General features: G+C 39.3%; 1 protein-coding gene across 2 annotated transcripts in view; it reads left to right on the top strand.

The window, feature by feature from the left end:
- The first annotated feature begins 6,655 nt into the window (after positions 1-6,655).
- DPP4 (dipeptidyl peptidase 4) overlaps positions 6,656-24,176 on the top strand; it is a 73,759-nt gene continuing 56,238 nt past the window's right edge. Inside the window, exons 1-2 of one of the 2 annotated variants that reach the window (XM_016146440.2) lie at positions 6,656-7,110; positions 7,621-7,708. In XM_016146440.2, coding sequence (XP_016001926.2) covers positions 7,105-7,110; positions 7,621-7,708 — 94 coding nt within the window. In that variant the 5' untranslated portion in view covers positions 6,656-7,104. The remainder of the gene's footprint in view (positions 7,111-7,620; positions 7,709-24,176) is intronic. The other variant, XM_016146439.2, reaches the window with a different exon arrangement.

Genomic DNA, 24,176 nt, shown 5'->3' on the forward strand with positions numbered 1-24,176 from the left:
GGCAGTGGAGGAGGGTATAGAATAAAAAGGGGGAAAAACATTCTGTAGAGCTTATGCAAATACATTTACCTAAAATTATGCCGTTCAGCCAGGAAGCTAAATAACATCTGACCATCCATTTTGGACTGGATTTGCCTTGTAGTTTAGTGCTAGGACATAAAACTTATTCCAAATTGGTTTAGTTTCTGTTTGAAATACAACTACTGTCCTTTCTTCTCTCAAAGCATGAAGGATATCATCAGAATGAAGATTTTTGTATACACCATAGCAAAGGCCTTCTGTGGTATCACTAAAATGATCCAATTTCCCATGTTGTTACTCTTTTCCATCTCATATCTCTTTTATGAAAAGAAGCTCTAGCAGCATAAACCAGAATACAGTCCAAAAAGCATATCATGAGAATAGTTAAGTTGTATTCCACCATCTTCCAAGAAAAAAGAGAGTCCTAAATGAATAATATTAAACTGTACATTGAATACCCTAAAATAAACTTTGAATTACTCTAGATAAGAAAATAAATGACTATACACTTAAAAATGATTACAATGACAAATTTTATGTTGTGTATACTTTACCAAAATTTTTTTTTAAAAAGAAGTGACATTTTTCACTCTAGTCCAATATCAAACATGAAGTATTTTTCCCTTATTGTTGTTATTCATAAAGCAGCATGCAACAAAATCAAGAGACCCTCTTATATCTGACTTTCTGATTATGTGATCTATCACTTAAAAGAGACTAGGCAGTCCCTTCCATAGCAAATTAGATCTCTCCTTTTAGTTCAGCCATGTCGTGCCAGTCCTTAAATTACAGCAACCACTGTCCAGCTCCTCCATTCAACCACTAACCCTAGACTCATACACATGTACCACCACAGTCACGTCTCCCACTGTTTTGTAGCTTGGAAAACACTGAGGAGGTGGTATCATCATAGCCACAGCTATTTTGTGAAAATCTGGCTCTATGGATCTTAAACACATTTTCTCATAAAGTCTTGTATTACTCAAGTTAGAGGCTAATATAAACAAATTATTCTCATTAAAAATCCCAGAGAATATCCAAAGGATGCCAACAAAAGAAGAACAAAAGCCTTCTCCCACTCTGGTTGGCATCTGGCCTAAAAGGGAGCAAAAGGCCTCTATGAGGCACTAAGTGTATGAAGAACTCCTTATTTGCTATTACTGATAATTGAGGCAGAAAAACACCCAAAACCACAGCTGGGAAACAGTTTTTAGAAAGTTATATGTTAACAAATATAAATCTACATGATTTAAATCCTTTTCTGACAAGCTCCACAGAGAGAGGCACCCACCCAATTAATTTCGCAACATTAACTTTATCAACTCTCATTCCACCTCTAGTTCTCTTTCTCATCTATCCGGCATATGCTATTGCCTGATTCTTCTATCTAAAATTCATGTCCGATTAGATTCCTTTCCCTGGCAAAAACTTTCAGTGATTCCTTAGTACATACTGAATATTGATTGAATTTAAGAGCAAAGAATATGTTCATGGCCAATGTTTATTTCTCAATACTCTCTAGAATGCCCTGTTTCTCAGTGAAACTAAACTAACAGATATTCCCTAAAGCTCCTCTAGCTTTCTCATTCAGCCTTTGTGTGTAGTTACCCTTTGGCCTGAAATTTCTTCTTTCCATATATTTAAAGCCATGGGAATATCCAGCGAGCAATCTGTTTAGCATTAATGTATCTCTTGGTAGAAATGAATTTTGTTATATGTAGGTTCTACCTGAAGTGCAAGCAGAATAACCTTGCAAACTATGGTTAGTAGAGAAAGCAGAAAATTGAACAGACACAGATGGGATTATTTTTTAAGGTAACCAGACAGAGCAAGTTTTAATCTGGACTCCAAAGAATATGAGTAACAAGATTTGGCCTGGGGGCAACAGGAAGTCATTGCCACAGGCAGAGCAGAATTCCCTCAATTAGATGAAGGTCAGGTGAACATTGAGAAGAAAACAGATAAATACCTTTGTACTTCCTTTACTCATCCTCCAGAGCTGAGGGCAAGGAGTAAAACCTGTTCATCACCCTCACCACTCCCCTTGCCCTTGCCGTGCCATCCTCCCTGTCTCCCTTTTTTCCAACGTGAGACCCCATTTCTTCCAGGCCCCTGGTTCCAGTCCCCAAGAACACAGAGGAAGTTCTGATGTTATTTTTTTCTTCATATATCATTTTATAATTTTCATTTATTCAACCCACACTTGTTGACTACTGCTGTGTTCCAGGCACTTTACTAGGCACTGGAGAGAAAAAGATAGAAGAGAAAGATAAAGACTAAATGGAACATTTCCAATCTTTGTGAGGAGACAATTTAGAGAATTATACATACTGTAATGGTGTTGGGTGCTTATTTTTTATTTGGGTCCTCTCATACACTATTTACCCTTATGTTCCCTGCCCAGTGCCTTAGGAGACTAATTTTTGCAGAGAGCATCTTCTATTAAGATAAACTAAGATCAAAATTAAGAGGGCTCTTTTGCCTTCTGCCTTTAGATGAGTTCAGTCAAGGGGAGGCATCAACAAGGTATTGAAGAAGAGGAGGATAAAGAGACCAAAGTATTTATTTCTTCTACTTTTTATCTGTTTTGTGCTTTGTGACTTTGGCTTCATCCCTGCATGTCAATGGCTCACTCTCGGTGACCCCATTTTCAAGCCACAGGTTCTTAAAAGAGGCTATTATCACAAACAGCTGCAGGGGTAACTCTGGTAATAAGAGTATTTGATCTGCATGGTGGTGGTTCATTTATCATGGGGTACTTAAGAATGAAGTAGATGGGCAGCATTCTAAACTATAGATTCATTAAACAATCAGAAAAATTTTCATGTCTGGTGCAGAAATCTCACTTAAGTTTGCATAACAGAAATTATGGCCTCTCATCAAGTTTCCAGACTCAAACCAGTTCATAAACCCAGAATGCTTTGTTTGAAATGAAGGCCAATTGTTTTTGAGAAAGGAGCCTGAAATGCCGCCACAGTACATATCTTAACTCTTCTTCCAAGTCTTCCCCAGAAAGACACATGACATATCACTAAGTTTGAAAATGTCCTTTGAAAAGCGATAGGAGTTATTAAATACTGGCCCTAGGTTTTTACTAATTGCTATGGCATTAAAACATCAGTATGGTCCTGTGGTGTATTGGTTTCCTGTAACTGCTGTAACAAATTAACACAAATCTAGTGGCTTAAACATCATTTATTATGTTATAGTCTGGTAGTCAGAAGTTTGAAATTGGTTCTCCTGAACTAAAGTCGAGGTGTCATGAGAGCTGAGTTTCTTTTAGAGACTCTGGGGTAGAATTCATTTCCTTGCTTTTTCCAGCTTCTGAAATCTGCCTACATTCTTTGGTTCATTTATCTCTTGAGCCATGGAGAGAGATTATGGTAAGAAAAACCAAGTGGAAGCCCCTGGAACTATCTCTACACATCCATATGATAAACCAAAAGTACTACTTCTTCTCTGTGAAAATACAGAGATTAGTGTCACTATGTAAAAATTCGAAATATATACAAGTGCTGGTTTCCTGTCTTATAGTCAATTAACCTTCCTGTTCAGCCTATGCAAAGTAAATAGACTGTATAAAATGACTACGGATCACTCTTAGCTATCTTTTCGGGTATGGTAACTTTACTGGTTCAAATAATACAGTCATATATCTGGGGCTATTAACCCGATGAACTTTTTTCTTGAATTTAATTAACAAGGACCATCTATAAGAGTTTGCCTTTCCTTGGAAGGAGCAGCAATATATTTTTACCATCTATTTCACAGCTAAGTCCACGCTCTTAGTCTTTATAATAATGTAGTCTACTGAAAACTTGATATCTCGCTATACTATAGACATCACAATAGTCCATTACATTAATGACATTATGCTGATTGGACCTGGTGTACAGTAAGCAGCAAGTTCCTTACGTGCTCCAGTAAAATAAATATGGCCACAGGGTAGAAGATAAAGCCTATTAAAATTTTGAAAGTTTCAAAGCATCCAGTGGTTTGAAGCCTGTAAGGACATGCCCTCTAAAGTGAAAGCTAAGTCACTACACCTTGTATGCCCACCACTAAGGGGAGCAATGTTTACCAGAATTCTTTGGATTTTAGAGACACCATATATCATAAATATCTGTACTTGTCTGATCCATTTGTTCAATAACCTGTAAGGCTGTTTGTTCTGAATGGAGCCTCGAGTAAGAGTGGGCTCCCCAAGTCTAGGCTATAGTGCAAGCTGCCTTGATACTGGGATTTTAATGACCCAGCAGCCAGAGACACTGTATAGAGCCTCCAGTAAACCCTCATAGGAGATGCCTAAGGTTTTTAGAACACAGCCATGCCCTCTTTGTCAATGTATTAGTTATCTATTGATGTATAATAAAATACCTCGAAACTTTGGGGGCTCGTCTTGGATGATGGCTACAACAGCCAATGACTATTTACTGTATGAAAATCGGCTCCTCTATTTTTATTTTACTTCTTTTTCCTCTGTTCTGCCCATCCTTAAGTCTCTCTTCCTCAGAATTGTTTTACTTTTTTATTATTTTGTGTTAGACCTATCTCCAAAGACCTATAGACCTATCTCCAAAGAAGGTCACTTTCTGAAATTCTGGGGATTAGGACTTCAACATCTCTTTTTTTTTGGAGGAGACATAATTCTACCCATAGTACCAAGTAACTATGTAAACTTAACTACCCGTAATGAACTGGTTGTTACCTGATCCACCAAATGATAGCAGGGCATGTTCCACAGCATCCCATTATTAAGTGGAAATGGTATCTATAAGCCATAGGAGATGAGCCCAATTGTTCCAGAAGCACAAGAAAATCACATGAGCTGAAAATTTAGACCCCATGGTGCCCTCTCCCACTGCTTCAATATCTCTCCATCAACACACACCTATATTTTCATAGGAAGTACAGCATAACTAAGCAACAGGAGCAGGGGAAAAAATTGGCTTTATGCAAAGTAAGCAGATATTAGTCCTAAGTAAATGGCTGCTGTATCACAGTAGAAAGAGAAATACAGCAGAAAGAGAAATCTTCCTAACAGACAGAACTTAGAGTAGTACAGCTGTTTTTTCATTTTGCATGGAAAGAGAGATGGCCTAATATAAGATTACACTGACTCATAGGTGGTGGCTAATGTGTTGACCAGCTGGTTCCCAGAAACGTGAAAAAAAAAAACAAGATTGAAAGATTGGTGACATAGAGGTCAGGGGGAGGGAGTTATGTAAAAGAATCTTTTGAAGTGGGTATGGTGTGAAGATATTTGTGTTTCACGGCATGCCCTCCAGAAAACAAGATGATCTGTCCCATGGATGTCAGCCAACCTCCTTCTAGTCTCCCCAGAAATTGCTGGATAGAAAGTGCCATGGTGTAGGCATGGAGGTTAAGCATAGGCTCAGGTGTATGAATATCTCCCCCAAAGGCTGATGTGACTTGTAGCTTCCCTCCTTCATTGATGAGTGTACAAACTTGTGATAGCAGAGGCCAACACTAAGCCCCCAAAACGGCACCATTCCCTGTAGTCCTTGTTGGATGGCCTTTCTTCACAGCCTTAGCTCACAGTCTCCAGTAACACCACTGACTCACTTTTGCAAACAGTTGGAAGGAGGAGGGGATGGATTTGAGAGATACTTGTAAAGGAAGAATTGATGAGTAATTGGTAGCTAAGTGAATGTAGCAGTACAATGAAGAAAACTTGAGATCACTGAAGTTTTCAGTGTTTGTGTTTTAATGAAGATGGTGGCCATCAGAGAAGGGTAGGGCAAGGGTCATGGAGGAGATGAAGAGTTCACTTTGAGCTTCTAGAGGTGGGTGTGAGTGAGGATATGTACATATCAAAAGCAATTAGTAGTCAAGAGGAGAAAAGATCCCTGAGTGCAGAAGCGAACTCTGGAGTGGAGATAAAGAATGAAAATTTGAATTAATTCATAATCATTTTAATGCTAAATAGGGCTTTGCATTTTCAATTGTTGCCTCTAACTATAGACAGAGAGGCTTTGCTTTTCAGCTGCAGTGAACAAACTGAAGAGGCCTTTTAGAGTATAGAAGTACCTCTAGAAAGGAAGTAATCATAGATAGGCCCTAGAGGCAGATAGGTACCTGTTACCTGTGTATTTTATATTGAAAGCACCAAGTGCACAGACCTCATCTGTCTAGAAGAGGGGAAGGAAAAGCCACCCCTGACCTATTTCTCTTCTCCAAATCTTCTTTGCAAGACTGAAAGATAAGAGGCCATGTGGAGCAGCGGTTAATAACACAAACTCAGAATTCAAGCTCATGACTCCTAGCCATGTGAAGTGGCCAAGTGACTTAACCTCTCTGTGCCTAAGCTTCTCCCTGTAAAATAAAAACAGCAAAACTTAGAGCAATGCCTGGGAAAAAGTAAGTCACACATAGGTGTTAGTATTATTTTTGGCATCTTGAAGAGGAGGTGTCTGCTAGACAAGGGGGAAAATAAGGAGGGGGTTGGGGGAGGCGGTGAATCCAGACACTGATCCTCTAAGTATGAACAATCACCGTTTCCATCTCTCTTTGCCTTCCAGAAGTTTTAGTTCCTGGTGCCAGTAGTGAGCTGTGTGAGTTTGCAGAGTCCCGTGCCCTCTCTGAGCTCAGTTCCCTTGCCTGTCCACGTGAGGCTGCAGAAGCTGAGTTCCAAGGCTCCTTTCAGCTGAGGCTGACCACGGTTCCGGCGTGGGCGGCCTTGGCTCTCGGCTTCGGATGCCAGGGACCTGCTCACCCCAGCTCAGGCTTTCACAACAGCTCCCGCGCCTCCCCGGGGCTCCGCACCCTGCGCGCCGCAGCTGCCACCCCGCGCCCTGTACAGCCCGGGGGAGGTGCCTCTCGGACGCCCCCCGGCCGGGATGCCAGTGTCAGAAGCCTGCGCGCCTTCTCCTGCAGCCTGCACTGTGGCCCTTTATACCGAGCCGGCTGGGCGCTCGCTAATGTTTAACTCGGGGCTGAAACTTGGGAGAGCCGAGTGACTCCGCGGCCCGGAGCCGCGGAGCTGGACTCGAGTCTCGGCGGCTCGCCTGACTTCTGTCTGCCCTCCCGGTCTGGACGCTCAGTTCCGAGCAGACGCCGACGATGACGGTGAGTTAATAGCGCGCCTCCCGCTTCCCCAGCCCCCGGGTTAAGTTGTAGGTGTCAGTTCACCAAACTCCCTCCAAATTGTCCACAGAACTGGTTCAGGGGCTCTTATTAGGCAGAAGCTCCAGGGCCACCTTCTGACAGGTGAAGGGACGTCCCAGAGCTTTTGTCTCGCTCTTGGTCTTGCGGAGTTTCTGAACCCAGGCTCTGATCCTTGGAGAGATCCAGAGAGACACCAAAAATCGCAAGCCGAACCCTCACTTGTCTTCTGACGTGCAGGCGTAGAGAAAGAAGCAAACGGTAATGTGTTCGGAGGCCACAAGTTCAAGGGCAGCTGCTCTCGCAACCTCCGACAGGCTCACTCTTACCCCTCCCAGCCCACCGTGCCCCTCTTCCAGTGCACGCCTATTGGCAAATCCCTCTGCTTCAGGTGCAGCCCAGGCCCCGACCCTCTTACCCACACTGAGGCCAAAGGGCTCGCTCTAACTGAACATGATCTGACCGGCTTTGTAGGCACTGTGGAAGGTGCTCCTGGGATTGCTGGGGACTGCTGTGCTCGTCACCATCATCACCGTGCCAGTCGTTCTGCTGAACAAAGGCAGTAAGTTTGAAACATTTGAAAAAGATAAGACAGTTGGAGATCAGAATCTGGTTCTGTTTTACCACGTTGAGAATGAGGGATTTTGCTGGGAGCTGGGACCAGTGCACCAGGTTTTAGCTGAGGCTTCCCTGGAGCTGCCGCTGTTTCTAAGATTCACTTCGCAGGGTCTCCAGTGTTTAGGCTAGAGAACCTTGAAGCCGCCACATTTTATGTATAACAAATATATACTTCCTGAAATTAGGGAGAAGTCTTAGGATTTTTTTAAAAATTAAATCTAAATTTAACACACTTTATATTTAAATTAAAATTTTTAAAACTTTTCTGTTTGTGGTTTTCAAAAAGAGGCAGTGTTTAAAGATCCCAGACAGCAGTAATGATATCATAAGGAGACGAAAAGAATAAGGAAGTAAACTCCGAAGTGCAATTGTGAGAAATGACAGTTCACAGGGCACTCAGGTAGTTTTCCTTTTGGAATCATAGAAAGCAATCAATAGAAGAGTCTGGATACAGGAAAATAACTATATGACCCCAAGTTAAATCATAAAATTGGTGTACTACATGATGATGTTCATAGGGGGGTAGAATCAGTGATGTTTGGCGTATCCTTTCCTTTAAAGCCACCTGCATTTCTTTTAGCTTGGCTAACTGTTCTAGTTTAGCTGTAGCTCTTAATATAAAACATTCATATAATGGAATACACACTATTGGAGGCAAGCAAGTAAGAATAACTAGTTTGGGTTTCCTCTGGCCCAACTTTCCTTTTAAATATATGACTTTCATTTCAGTATTACACATTCTGGACAGCTAACTGAAGCATCCTCTCTGGATGGTATAGTAAAACCAGGAAATGTGCAAACAGTGCTTATACATAAGGGCATCTTATCCAGATTTCAAGACAACAGTTCAGAAGTAGTTTACACAGCTATAAAATACCATGTTTGCTGGTAATTTCAGGGCCAGGGTAAAGGTGCCAGAGATTAAATAACTGAATGTGTTGAGCTATTGATACTGACTTTTAGTTATTTAAAGCAATGGTTGTCACCATTTTCAACCGTTAAGTGGCAGACAGACATCACTCTACTTATATTTGACCCTTTGTTGTGAACTGTTAAAATACAATTATTTTAATAAAGTGATACTCTGTTTATATAAGCAACTATATGGAAAGCCAAAGCATGGGTCATCCATACAATCAATAAATATTCTCATGGCTTACATCATGTTCCAGGCATTGTGCTAGTTGCTGCAAAGACAAAGGTCAAATTTTATAAATATAAAGATCTCTGACCTCAAGTTTAGTCTAGCGGGAAATGGATATGCAAACAAATCAAAGTAACCAGAACAATGGGAAGTGAACACACAGTGTAAATATATATAAATATGCCTTACTGTTAAAGTGTACAGTTGAAACTTACTGGATTTCATTAACCAATGTCACCATAAAAAATGAATTACTTAAAATAAAAATTAAATAATAAAAAATAAATAAATAAAAGTAACCAGAAGAGCCTGCATTTTCTCCAAACCATCACTGAGGCCCCATAACATTACTGGAAGGATGGGTAAAACTGTAATTATCAGAACTTTCCTTGGGGAGTGTTGGAAGGAACGCTATATTTTGATAAGCTTCTTGTGATGCACGGTGAAATGGCTTACGGGCTTGGGTCAGGTAACTTCCTTCCATGGGATTTGGTCACGTTAACTAGAAGGGTTTTGTGTTGTTGGGTAACCCGTGAAACCTGGGGATGGGCTGTCATTTCCCTTAAAGAGTACTTAGTCTCTTCTTCAAATGAAATTTGAACAAATACTTCAAGAATATCCCCTTGATGGGGACTTCCCTTGAGATTCACGTGTCTCCACCTAACTATAATTATGAGTCAGTGATATAGAGACCTGAGCAAACTTCCCTGGGGTTAGAAGTGTTACTTCTGGGAAAGCACAGGAAGAACTCTCACAAGAGGTTTCTTTTGTGGGGGCAGGGGTGGGGGGCCGGGGAGAGTGGGGGTTGAATGGTTAACAACAGTCTCTGGAGATAAGATTTTCCAGAAAAAAGTGAATGCCTTATGTGTCAACACAGAGACAAGAGATTAGATCCTCTAATCTCAACTATAAAAGGGCTCGTAGCAAGAGAAGAGGGTGGGCGGCAGGAAAAAGAGTTCGATTTTAACAGGCAGGCTATGGAGAACTGCTGGAGAATTCTGGGTGTGCCTGAACTGTTGGGTATGACAGTAGGAAGGTAGATTGAAGCGGGACAAGCCTGGAGGGGAAGCAAGGGGAGTGTCCCAGGAGAAGTTGTAGAGCTATTCAGAAATGTGAATGATTAGACTTTGGTCGTTGGAGAGACATAGGAAGTAAGAGGAGCGTAGCGAAGGATATCTCTTGGGCAACTGAGTGGAGATATGGTTTAATTACGTGTTTTACTACCACACAAGTTATTTGTCTCCTCATATGTCTTAATTTGCATGTACAGTCCGTATATTTGAGGAGAAAAGTGAAATCTTTTTTCAACTCCTGCCTTCTCATACGGGACAGAGTTGAAAGCTCAGGAATACAGCATTTTTGCTAGATTAGCCATACTATTTCTGGGCTGTGCCACTTTAAGGGACAGCATTCTTACAAAGAATCCAGAGTTATTACCCAAGAAATGTTGTTCGTATTGTTAATCTAGGTTTAAAGTCAAACAAATACCTAAAGGAAGAGAGGAAGGGAGGTGGGAGAGAGTATATATTAATGGGAAGGAAGGAAAAAAAAGAGAAAAGGAAGGAAGATTTGATAGGAAAAATAACAACAACAACAAAGTCTTAGACTATGTGGAAATCAAAGAAATAAACAGCCAAAAGTAGAGATGAAGAAATGAACAAACCCAAGTCTATCTCCTGAGAGTTCGATTTAAGGGAAGGTTAAGTGTTCCCATATGAAACAATGACTTCGGCAGAACTAGGCAAATTCAGAAAGTGAGAGAGTGGAGTGGGGGAGGGGGGAGAAAGAGAGAGAGAGATGACTGCTTGATACTAGTGTCTTTTTTTTTTTTTTTTTGTAGAATAAACACTCCTTGAGGTCAGGAATTATTTCACCAAACAAAATTAAAAATTCACTTCTTTCTGTATATATAAGAATTGTATTTTGCTTTAAATTCTTCAAATATACTATTAAAAAGATATTATATATTTAAACATTCTGTTTCCTATAGAATCAGCATAAAATATATAAAAATACTTTACTCATCACAGAATTCTAGAAATCCTCATGGCTTAGTGGCAATAAAACCTTCTCATTCAGCATTTATGATCCCTTTATTTTCCTCTTTACATTATATTACAGTCTGAGTTTTTAAAATATTTATCAAATAATTTTATCGCATTTTGTTATTTGTCAAACAGTTTTATTGTTGAGTTTTATTATAGGACAGAAACTTATCTGTTCTTTTGTTCCTTTTACTTTTTGTTCCTTTAGCAGTAAATTTCCTCAATACCTTCTTTCAGTGCATAGGAAATTTGACTGCTTACCCATCCATCAGTAAAGTAATAAAAGAAAACCCAAATGTGAAGGAGACAGGAATAATCAGAGAAAGAAAAGATAATATCTATGAAGTTTGCCTGAGGAAGTTCAGGATCTATTCCAGGTTTAAAAGCACAGAAATGAGACTGAATGAAAGCTTTGTATATTTCAGAGGACAATGTCTAAACAGTGAGCTCTGTAAAAGCTCGAATTGACTCCAGCTAGCTCAGTTAACTATTGTCAACCTTTGTCAAGGGCTCATGAGGTCAGTGGGTTGGTCTTTTTCAGGCCAGCTATTTTGCCTTTTGGTTCCCTAGCCATAGCATGTGCCTTAGAATTTTCTCTCTTAGACATTTTGCCTCCCATCCAAAAAGGAATCAGAGAGAAAAAGGGAAGACTTTGCCCAACTGATGGTTAGAGAAAGATGAAGTAAAGGGACAATGTAGAGCTGGATTTGTATGCTTGAATTTTATAACAATGCAGTGCTGAGGACTGTGGGGACTATGACTATAAATGCATGTAGGACCACTTTGCTCGTGGAAGAAAAGCTTTGTAATAACAGCCACCATGTATCCAATCTGTGCCAGTGTAGGGCTGAGGACTCTCAATATTCTTCTCATTTGGCCCTTATAACAACCCTTTGAGAAAGATACCATTATCATCTCATTTTTACAGAAGATTTACAGAGGATGTTTTAGTTATTTATTACTGCACAATGAATTATCCCAAAACTTAAACAACAAGCATTTTTTTATGTCACAGTTTCTATGGGTCAGGAATTTGGCAGTGGCTGAGCTGGCTGGCTTTGGTTCAAGGTCTCTCATAAGACTGCAGTCAAGGTGTCATGACAAAGCTTGATTGGAGCTGGAGGATCCACTTCTAAGCTCTCTCCCATGGCTGTTAGCTAGAGTCCTCGGTTCCTCACCATCTCGGTTTCTCCACAGGGTGCCAAGCAGGTGGCTTTCCTTAGAATGAAGAATTCAAAAGAGCAACCAAGTAGGAAGCTGCAGTGCCTTTTATGACCTAGCCTCAGAAGTATGACTGATGGAACACAGCCATTACTTCTGTTGTAGTCTGTTGGTCACACAAAGCAACCCTGGCACAGTATGAGAGGGCATTACACAAGGGCATGAATACTAGTGGTGGAGATCATTGGGAACCATCTCAGAAGCCAGTTACCAAAAAATTTAAGGAACGTGCTTGAAATTTTACAGAGCTGGGATTAGGCAATGTAACTCTAGAGCTGGTGCTCTTAAAACCACATTATTCTGTTAGCTTGTAATCAAGTATAAAATTAATAATGAAGTCATATTAGCATAAGTGTTACTACTTCCCATTTATATTTCTATATTATAATTTCATGATTGCTAATCCCTGGGTGCTACGTATTCTGAGGAAAAGCACTTGCTGCTCCTGCTGCCTCTTTTCCTGTATCAAGCTGGAGAGAGGCAACACTTTCCAGCCAAGGACTGACATCCCACACTTTTGCTAGTCTTATTTAGTATTTAGTATTTTTAGTAGTAGCGGTAGGTCCAGATTTAGTTTGTGCTGAATTACACTTGTTTTCTTTCTAATGCACGTTATATCATTTGATCTTCATGGAACAGTGCATATCAGAGAGAGATATTAGTATCTTCACTTTTTACACTGAAGAAACAGCAGCATAGAAGTTTAGGGTTTTGTGAGTAAATACTAGAACCTAGGAATCCAAGTCTTGACCTCTAGCCTTCCTTGAGTCTGCAGATTCCCATAAGTAACTGTTTAAAGAACTGCTTTGGTGAGAATTATTTCTAAGTTAATGATTAATCATTGCCCTATGGCTTGATGCTAACAATTTAATTGTTGTAAATCAGTACTTTGTAAATATTTTTACCTTTAGTCTTCACAGCTCCATTATGATGTCCAAAAGGTGTGTTTCTCAATCTAAGAGTCAGCTAAAACCACAAAGTTAGAATTTCTTAGCTGTTTTATTCTTTTCAAGTATTGTGTTTTCAGTTTTATATTGTACTTTGAAACTATAACTGCCTAAGAAGTTTTTTAAAACTTAATGATAAACCATTTGCTTTATTAATGTGCACTGTGCACTTTTTTTTTGTTTTGTTTTTGCTTTTGGATTATTTAGTTCACTGAAGAAGTATGTAGAGCCATGAGCTTAGGTCACATAACTCAGTATCTAAGGCCCAGGAAGCAGAGATAATTTAAGCCAATGCCAAAGCTAACAGGGACTTTATTCCTGGCACACTGAGGGCCATTGTCATTCAGGATATATAATAAAGAAAGAGGAAGTCAGTATCAGATGAATACTACCATACATTTCTTCTCTGACTTCACACTGGATCCCCTAAAACTGACTATCGTCATAACACCATCTTTGTGGGATTCAGACCTCTTCTTGTCTTCCTCAGTTGTTTTAAAGCCCCACCCACTCAAATTCAGGTCCATGAATTTCATGGCTCCTGTTTCCCTATTATTTTACTTTATTCGTTACTCTTAATTCCTTTATTTTTTTATTCTTTCATTCCATTTAAAACTTCTTCAGTGCTAAGGCCCTACAGTAGCCAAATGCTATATCATTTAACTCTTCAGTATTACTTACAGGTACAAGAATCTGACCCTAAACAGTGGAAATGAGGAGCCTGCTATCATGGATCTTTATAATTCATGGTGCATGTAGGTAAGAGGCAAACACAGAAATAATGTCAGACAGTAATATATACTAAGACTAAAATATTATGATAGAGAGGACCGAGAGACACAGAAAGGGTTTCTCTTTCTTTTAAGCTCGAGTATGGCATGATCTTATTTCCTTTTCTATAGTATGTCTCTGACTCCTGTGTAGATAATGGTGGTGGTGGGGTGAGGAGTAGTTTGTTCAGGTGAGAGAAGATGGCAGATTGGAGAGAGTGGTAGCATTCAAGATATAAAAAAAAAAGAAAGAAAAGAAGAAAAGGTAGGATGTGTTTTGGAGTTAAATAATGTAAGGGAATATGAAGAATGAAGAAGAGCAGAGACGAGGATGACTCCTTGAAGAACTTGCTGGATAGTCAAAGTGAAGAATTTTCTCTTGCCCTCATGACTATATCTTCCCACAAGAGCTAATCTATAGTGTGGGCCTTCCAACCTAACTCCCTTGCCCTACTGAATCTGCTTCTGCTTTCCTCAGTAGGGCTGAGGGGGGCCTTCTGCCTCATGCACCCAGCACACACATGTCAACATAAGGTAATTCTCCAAGTCAGCAAACATTTATTAAGCATTTTCTATGTGCCAAGTACTTCTGTGGTCACTAGAGATGTGAAAATGATAGATATGGCCCTTGTCCTCAAATAATTCACATTATTAAGGGAAACAAACATTAACTATGATAAAAAAAATATATGGTATATGTATTTCTGGTAAACTATCAAAGTGCTAGGAAACCACTAAGGAGCAAATGATAAATGCTGTCTAGAGATGTCTGAATAGAAACCAATCAGGCATAAAGGTTTAATAATTGATGGGCCTGAATACATGCCTTGTAATTGTGGAACCATCAGACTGGCTTCCAGATGTACAGTTCACCTATAATTCACACCTCCCTGATTCTGTAGAAGGATTATATCAGAATGTTCTTGGCTGCAAGTAACAGAAAACCTGGCCAAAAGTTGTTTAAACTATGGAGGGTTTTTGGTGTGTTATTATTAGCATTTTATATAATTGGACTTGCAGAAGTAAGGCAATTAACACAGTGGTCCAACAACATTCTCAAAGACCCGGGTTCTTTCTGTCTTTCAGCTCTGCCATTTTTGGACTGTTGTTGGCTTGTCCTCTCAGGGTCGAGCATAGCTGCTACAGCAACACATCATTTACTCACACAGCTATTTCACAAGGCAGAAGAAGATCCTGTTCCTCATCTATAAACTGTTCTATCAGGAAGGAAAATCATTCCTAAAGTCCTTCAGCCCAAAGCTGACTTTTTCTCATGTCTCATTGGTCAGATTTGTGGCATTTGTCCACTTCTAAACTGATCACTGGCAAGGAGAATGAATCACCAAGCTTGGACTAGATGAATCTTGATCCAACTTTCTGGGACAAGGAGGAACCTAAGAGGAGGGTGGAAGAGGAAGGTAAATTACCTAAGTTGAATTGGAAATTCTAAAAGAAAGAAACGAGGGGAAAGTCTATGTAGGCATATGATATATTTTATTATTGCTTTCTTTTGAGTACATTGGAAAGATTTTGTTTGCTAACAAAAGAAAATAGATATCAAGCCACCTCCTATCTCCAAAGAATCTGATAATCTAACCCTCTTCTTCCCCTTTTCTCACTTTCTTTCCTAATCACCTGAGTTTATTGCAAAGCAATGTGTTTTGATATTGCCTTTTTGATCCTGAGAGCATTTGGAGCCCAACACTTATTTTCTCTTGGCATCCAAAGTGATGAAGAAAAGGGAAGAACTGATTTTACAACTTTTAAAATACAAATATGAGATGATAGAGTGGGTCAGAAACATTTGAGAGAAATTACTCACAATTTTCTCATAAAAAGCATATATAAACTGTCATATTTTTATCCAATGTATGATGAGAAAATGTGGCAGAAACAGTCAACATTAAATAAAATGAACAAAGTTTAAAAACATATGGTAAAAACTAGATCTGCAAAAGTTGACCCAAGAATGTAGGATTTGAAATAATTAATGGCCATCAAACAAAATAAGTAAACAAACAGAAACAAATGAAATAAACTCACAACATCTAGAAGCTATCATATGTTTAATCTGACATGGACAAAAATAATCTAACTGATAATTTAAATCTTTGTTGTAAAATTTCAGGAGTTGGGTGGAGGGGGGGGGAGTGGGAATTAATCTGCATTGTAAGGATTTTATTAAAATTAAAATGATTTAATTATACTGAAAAGAAAATTCAAAACCAACATCAAGTGGCCTGGCAATTTCCCCATATTCCCCACCTACTCACTCACCCACTTTCCTGGTGGACTCTCTCCTGCGTCTCCTCTTACCAAACATCCAATTGGCCGGCAAGTCCTCTCATGTCTATCTCCATGTTCTATCGAAATTCTACCATAGCTCACCACCTTTACTGCTAGCAGCCTGGTCCAAGACACCATCATCTTTAACCTGAATTATTGCAAAAATCTTTCTAGTTCTCTTCTTACTTCCCTGTACTGTATTCTCAACACAACAGACAAGGTAAGGTGATTGTGGTAGGCAAAATTCTAAAATGGCTCCCCAAATTTCTTCCCTTCCCTCCATGTACTAATCTCTGCCTAATCTCTGAGACTGTGAATATGATGGATTTAATTCTGATGATTATGTTATGTTCTATGGCACAGTCTACTTTAAGAAACAGAGAGTACCTGGGTGGGCCTGACCTAATCACACAAGTCCTTTAAAAAACAGAATTTACATGACTGCTCACAAGAGAGGTAGTCAGAGATTTGAAGCTCCAAAAGTATTTGACATGCTACTGATAACTTGGGAGATGGAGGGGCTCATATGGTGAGGAAAGTGGGCGGCCTGTAGAAGGCGAGAACAGCCCCCCGCAGGCAGCCAGCAAAGAAACAGAGCCCTAAGTCCTACAACCATGTGAAACTGAATCTTGCCAACAACCTGCATGAACTAGAAAGCAGCTTTTCCTCCAGAGCCTCTAGCCTAGCCAATACCTTGATTTCAGTCTTGTGACTCTGAACAGAAAATCCAGCCATGCCGACCTAGATTTCCAACTACTGAGCTAATATGTCTACATCGTATTAAGCTGCTGCATTTGTGGTTATTTGTTATGCAGCAATAGAAAACTAACACAGCAATCATTTTTAAACATAAGTCGGATCACATCCTCCTCTGCTCAGACCAATTCAACAGCTTCCCATCTCTCTCAAAGTAAACTCTAGAGTCTTCACAACGGCTGGCAAGGCCTTATGATCTCAGCCCCACCACCTTGCTTCTACGAGTTTCTCTCCTACTCTCTCCTCTTTGCTCACTCATCTTAGCTAAGAAGCTTTGTACTTGCTGCCCTTTCTGCTGGTTCCTCCTGTCTGGGGCTCTCTCCTTTTCACCCTCTCACCTCTTCCAGGTCTCTGATAATATGCCATCTTATCTGTGGGACCTTCCCTCACCATACTACTGAACACAGCAGCCTCCCCCAGGCCTGGCACTCATTTTTCCCTTCCCTGCTTTATTTTTCTGTGGCACTTACCACCTAACATGTGGCATTATTTACTTACTGTTTGTTCCTTGTCTTCTTCCCATTAGAATATAAGCTTTCTGAGGGCAGAAGTTTTCCACGTTCTGCTCACTTGTATCTAGTGTTGAGAACATTGCGGAACACAATGTGTGCTTGTATTAGTTTTCTAAGGCAGCCATAATAAATTACCACAAACTGCATGGCTTACAACAACAAAAATTTATTCTTTCACAGCTGTGGAGGCTAGAAGTCCAAAATCAAGGTGTTGACAGGGCCATGCTTCCTCTGAAGACTCCAGGGAAAAATCCTTCCTTGCCTCTTCCTAGCTTCTGGTGGTTACTGGCAATCCTTGGTGTTCCTTGGCTTGCAGCTGTGCGGCTCCAATTTCTGCTTTCATCTTCACATGTGCTTCTTTCCTCTGTCTCTCCACATGGTCCTCTCCATCCTTCAAGTCAGCAAAAGCATGTCTTCACATGGCCTTCTTCTAAGGACACTAGTCATAGGATTTAAGGGCCTGTCCTCATTCAGTATGACCTCTTCTTACCTAGCTACATCTACAAAGACCTATTTCAAAATGAGATCCCATTCTAAGATTCCAGCTGGGCATGATTTTTTGGTGGGACACTCTTCAACCTAGTATAGCCTGACAGCTATTTGGTGAATTAAAAGCATTATCTTAGAATTGGGCAAAAGACTTTTTCAATGAACATTTTTTAATGTTTCTTTAATTATGATAAAAAAATGCATTCGAAATATGAAATCAAGTCATCCAGTACTAATTTATGTGTATTTCCTATTTGTAGTGTACAGTGCTAGCAGCTGTTTGATAAAGATAAAATAAATTCATCTCTCAGGTTACTTATAGTCAAGACAAGACTCTTAAGATTAAATATTTAAATGAAACAAAATTGTTTGATTAGTTGGCAAAATACATGGTATAGAAAATAAACATTAAAGACAACATGGAGGGAGAAATGAGTATACTGTAAGCAGTAAGGGATAGATCAAGAGGCTCAAAGAAGGAGGGTGAGAAAATGAAAGCCACTGATGTGGACCGTTTGTTTGGAAAGTTTACTAATAAATACAGGAAGAGAAGTAAGAGATGGCTCCAGGAAGCAGCAGAGTCAGGCAAGTATTTTCTTAATACAGGTATACCCTGCGCATGCTTAAGGACAGGGCAGAAGGAAGCAGTGAAAAGAAACTGAAGATGCTGAGGGACCAGAGATGAAAAAAAAAAAGTCCCTAAGGAATCAAGAGGACAAGGATCTGAGGTACAGGTCAGGCCCAGTTTTTCCTCTGAGTGCTGAGGAAAGAGTGGCAGTAGGGACAGATAGAAGTGAAAAGCATGGTGGAAAATAAGCTCCTATTGTTGCTTTTGCTTTAACGGAGGAATCAGTGAATCTTTTCATTGGACAATATCATACTCATTTGAAAATGTGTACTGCAGGGCCTGAGTTGTTCTTGATTGTGTCGTGTTTAAAATATAGGAAACATGGAAAATGAAAGAAAAGAAATTTGTTATAAAGCTTACATGAATACTTATTATGAGTTTAGGGAAAAGATGATAAGAGTAACTAGAAGTACCAGAAGCGAGAGAATGAAGATGATACAACTTCCTTTTCAGGAAGTCACAGAATTGCCATCCTTAATAACAGAATAGAGAGAAACCATAAGGTTTTCAGAAAGAATTGGTACTCCTTTGACTTTGGAGCTCTAGAAAAAATTATGTTCTAATGTAACCTACCAAATGACCCAAGCCCAAATGATACTACTAACCTGCCTATTGAGATTAGTTTCAAACATTTAATTCAAACACTTCCATATAGTCTAATTCATCTATACCATTTCACGAAAACTGCCAACGTAACATTTGCCATGTATAGTCACTCTCCCAGATACTTAGGTTGTTTAGAATAATGGTTGTAACCACAGGCTTCACAGCCATATTGTCTAGCTCAGATTTGACTTTGGTGCTTGCTAGTCATGGGATCTGAGTCCAGCAACTGTCCATGTCTTTGTGCCTCAGTTTTCTAATCTGTAAAATGGGGACAAGAATAAGTTATTAAATTATTAAGTGAGCTAGAACAGCCCAGCTCACTGGAAGAATTTATAAGCATTTCTAATTATTATTCTACATGAATTTTCAACTTTTTAATTCTTTTAACAGTTCCAGAGGCAGGTACTGTAATAACACTTGTCTGACACTCTTGAAAGTTTTGACTAGCGAATGCTAGAAAGGGCAATTTCTGTGGCAGTTTTGTTTTCCAGTGATCATTTTTCTTCATATCCCTGAAGACAAACACTTTTCACAGAGAATAGCCTTGTTGATTATGTCTGTAAATCTTTCTTCAATGATTCAGTGTGAGAGCTTTCAGCTTCCTCAAATGCTGATGTTCTCCAATCGGTGTTCTTTCTAACACCACCTACAGACTTGGCTTGCACTGTAACACCTTCCATTGATATCACTACAACTACTTTTGAGCATCGTTCAAGAGAAACCAAACCTTTGCTAAAATATTTTCATCTTTCATGGGCCTGTGGGTCATTTATTGATACAGGTCAGACTATATCAATCACCTGTTACTCATCACCTTGAATTACACTAGCTTAATGTCAGTCAACACAATGGGACATAAACAGTCTTGTCAATATTAATTTTGGCCATCATTATACCAGTCCTGTTTATTCCCAGAAGTCCTAACAAGGGGAGGAGTGAGTATAATCAGAAAAAAAATAATAATAATACAGCAATTTCTGTTTCAAAAAGGAATACAGCAGCCCTGACATCCTGTTTAGTGCTGGCTTCCTATGTGTGCTAAACCTCCTGGCTCTTTGCTGGGATGAAGGCAGAATGATTCGGGCAGTGTAAACTGATGGTTAGGTGAAGGGGCAGGGGGGTTGCAAGTGTTAGTCTAAGGAAGGAGGGTAACAGTTAAATAAAGACTTGAGGAAGGTGAGGAAGCAGCAAATCTTGGGCATATCTGAGGGGAAGAGCATTTGAGGCAGAGGGTAGAGCAAGTTCAAAGTCCCTGAGGCAGGAGGAAGCTGGTGTGGATGGAGTAGAGCGAAAAGAGAGGAGGAGATGAGGTTAGAGGCATAATAGACTCCTCCCTCCCCACCCCCCATTAAATTGTTTCCTTTTTTCCATATTGTTGCTATTCTGTGCATTGTACCCTTCGGTTAGCCTTTCAGACTACATCTTTGAAAATATAGTGGTAACATCCCTAATGAAAGTTTGTCATCTGACACTCTGATCTTACAGTAAATGCTTAAGAGTATGCAGTCCCACAGTCTACAGGCTCCAGCTGTGGAAAAATGCAATGCCAGTGCATTTTCAGAGGCCGCTTGATATACCTTGATGTTTCTCTTAATGAGAAGGCAAATCTGGTGATTACGATTATGCCTCCTATTTAAGGTAATCAAAGAAACATAACTCTTCTAAGTTCGCTAAGCCCAACATTTTCCCTCCAACATTTTCCCTCCATGGATGCTATGGATGGTATTAGATATGTCAATGGGAGAAAGTGATGTTTATCAGCACTTATGAAATGATTAGATTGTACTTATTCTAGACGTTTTCTCAATGTGCTGCTCTCATGTTATTATTTTATTGCAGTAAAATTATTAATTTCAGCACCACTGCTAGGTACTCCAGAGGAGAGACACTTCAAATCATCTTTGTATCCCCAATGCCCAGTACATGCTAGGAAAAACAATACTAAATAGTGTACCACATCTATAGGGCTTACTAAATTTTAAGTCCTGAGCTAAGCACTTTACTTATGTTATGTTATTTAATTGTGGCAAATCCCTATAGTCTAGATAAGGCTATTATTTTTATTTTATAGATTTTTAAAAGTGAGGTTTTGCAAGCTTAGTAATATTCCCAAGGCCCTAGTGGAAGAATCAGACATGGGCTCAAATCCAGGCTCTCTGATTTCAAAGTCACTAGGAACCCAACCCCTTACTGGTATTTGCTGAATCAATAGAGCTGGTGGTAGCTTGCATATGCTGCTGAATAACACAGGGTATGAGGAAACGTCTAGTCAATTTCTCCTTCTGCCTTCTTGATTTTTCTTCCACTGTCCCTATGTCAAGGCTGCTATTTTGCAAGAGCAAATTCTTAAGTAACGCTCATTTTATTTCCCTAGCATATATATAAAATGTTAACTGATTACCATATGGAACAGAAGAAATTTATAACCAGATATCTTTTTCCTGTGTTTAACAACTTTATGAGTTTTTGAGCTGCAAAGAGCACATTCCTTTTTAGTTAAATTTCATTAGCCATTTATTTACTAAAACAGTGTACATTTGTGAAGTACAAATATTATATATCATAGCTTAATACAGACCAAAAAAGTTTATTATTAATAAGTATAACATATTCAAAATATTCTATAATCATAAAGTAATAATTGGTCAAAGCAAGAATATTCTATGGACCTACACTACTCTCTTATTTGCATCTTACCATTCTGGAATTACTTGTACTCAGAAATGATTTTGATCTCACAGCAAGACTCCATTAAGCTACCACATACGTTGATGAAAATTTATTCTTAGGTTGAACCATTTTAGAAGTTGCTATGCTACCATTTTTGACTGATGAAATGGCATTTCCATATGGTTCAACCTAATAGTTGCTCTCATCAAAGAATAAAGTTATTAACCTTTTTTGATTTTTAAATTAAAGAAGACGTGAATCTAAGATTATCTGTGTATGCTGATTGGTAACATATGATTAACTGCTATATTTGGCGAGCAGTGCTTTGAGCTGATAAGTCAAATGAACGACATGTCCCAGGCCCACCAGGAAAACCACATAAGCAGCCAAAGACCTTCATCTGTCACCGCAGCAGTGCCCTGTCTGTGAACAAGTCAATAGGAAAAAGAGCATGTCCTCTAAGTGTTTGACAGAATAGGTTGTAAGTTGGCAGCAAAATATGAACTAGCTAAAGGTCAAAACCTGGACTTGGCACTCACATCTCACAGAACTTGCTTATCTAGATGTTTCAAAAGTGTCTTCCAATGTGCTCTGCTTATCAAATGGCAAGGCAAAAAACAAGGAACATTTGTTGCTCTACTTGCTCCAATTTAGCAGGGCTGTTCTGGGACTGCATAGCCAGGATGTGGAAGCTGACTTGCAGCGTCATTGTAAAAGAGCTGAGTGAACCTCATGCAAGACAGGGGTGGCCTTGGCCTTGTCTGGATGTTCTGGGCCTTAGCAAGAGTGTGGCATCAATGCTAATATCTGGGATATCAGCAGATGGATCAAAATCACACTGGGCCCATTGCGAGTGAAAGGAGACTAAGTATAGTAGAGATGACAGCTTTAGAAAAGCTATGGCCTAAAGGGAAAATGAGCCCAGCATTGTCTACGGAGAGCAAGAGAGCTAAATATTCATGAGGAACCCATTATGAATGTAAAGAGTCGCACTCTGGGCAGCAGGTGACATCACAGGGAATTTTGTCTCAATTATTTTAATATTCCAGATATAAGTGTGTTATTTAGAAAAACCTGGGAAAAAAACCTATGTGAGATAGCATTTAAATGAGATAACATTGTATATGGTCTATTGCAGATACTCCGTTTCTTCCTTTCTTACAAAATCTAGAGTCAGTGATAAATGTTCTGTGCTGATATGTCTATCACATGTGTCTATTATATCTTAGTCGGTCAGGCTGCTATAACAAATTATCATTGACTATGTGACTTAAACAACAAACATGTACTTTTCATAGTTATAGAGGCTGGGAAGTCTAAGGCACCAGCAGATTCAGTGTCTGGTATCTGGTGAGAGCCAGATACCAGGCACTGTGGAGCTACGATAAGAAAGCTCTCTGGACTTAATTTTCTAAGGGCACTAATCCCATTATTGAGGGCTCCACCCTTATGACCTAATCACCCCCCAAAGGCCCCATCTCCTAATACCATCACATTGAGGGTTAGGATTTCAACATATGGATTCGGGGGTGGGGGGACACGAATATTCCTTTTATTGCAATACATGTGTGTGTATATATTGTCCTATCTCTATATGTCTAGCTAGACATCTACATCAGCAAATACGTGAATATCTATTATTATTATCCCTTGAATCTGTGGATGTGTTTATATACATTTTAGACTAAGAACTCTTGGAAGTAGGGTATATATTCTCAACAGTATTTTTCCGATAGTGTTTGCGTTAGAGCTATTTAGTATATGAAAGAATGATTGGGTGAATACTAACAACTGACAACATTTAGTGAACAAATCTAGATTTGTAGTCTTGTAGTCCAGTATGAGTTTCAAATAATATTTTCTGTAGCACAAGGCTTCACTCTTATTTGAATATTGACAAATTCAAGGCCTGATTTTACTCACTCCCTATATTTCTGCTTACAAACACAAACATCTTACTAACTTTCAGAGGTGAAATGCAGTTCCGAATTGAAAAAAAATAAAGAAGAAACAAAGTTTTAAACTTCTTAACAAATTAGGTTACACAAAATCAATAAAGTAATAAAGTGAAATGTAGAATTTTATCTATTGAAACTGAAGGTTTTATAGGCAGAAACGAGGTTGTGTTATCAGATAAGATCTAAAGAAATAAAATCTTAAGAATATATATTGAAAAAGAATTTCCTGTAAGAGAATCACCTTTTCATAGACTATAAAAAAATTAACAAGAGAAGGTGCTGCTGGCTTTTCAATCCTCAAAGAGTAAGAACTGCAGTTATTGGAATGTTATGATGGTGGCTGATTTTGTGAGTGTGGGTTTGTGTGCATGTGGAATAAG

Source organism: Rousettus aegyptiacus, unplaced genomic scaffold (genome assembly GCF_014176215.1).
Source record: "Rousettus aegyptiacus isolate mRouAeg1 unplaced genomic scaffold, mRouAeg1.p scaffold_m13_p_2, whole genome shotgun sequence".
Lineage (NCBI taxonomy): Eukaryota > Metazoa > Chordata > Mammalia > Chiroptera > Pteropodidae > Rousettus > Rousettus aegyptiacus.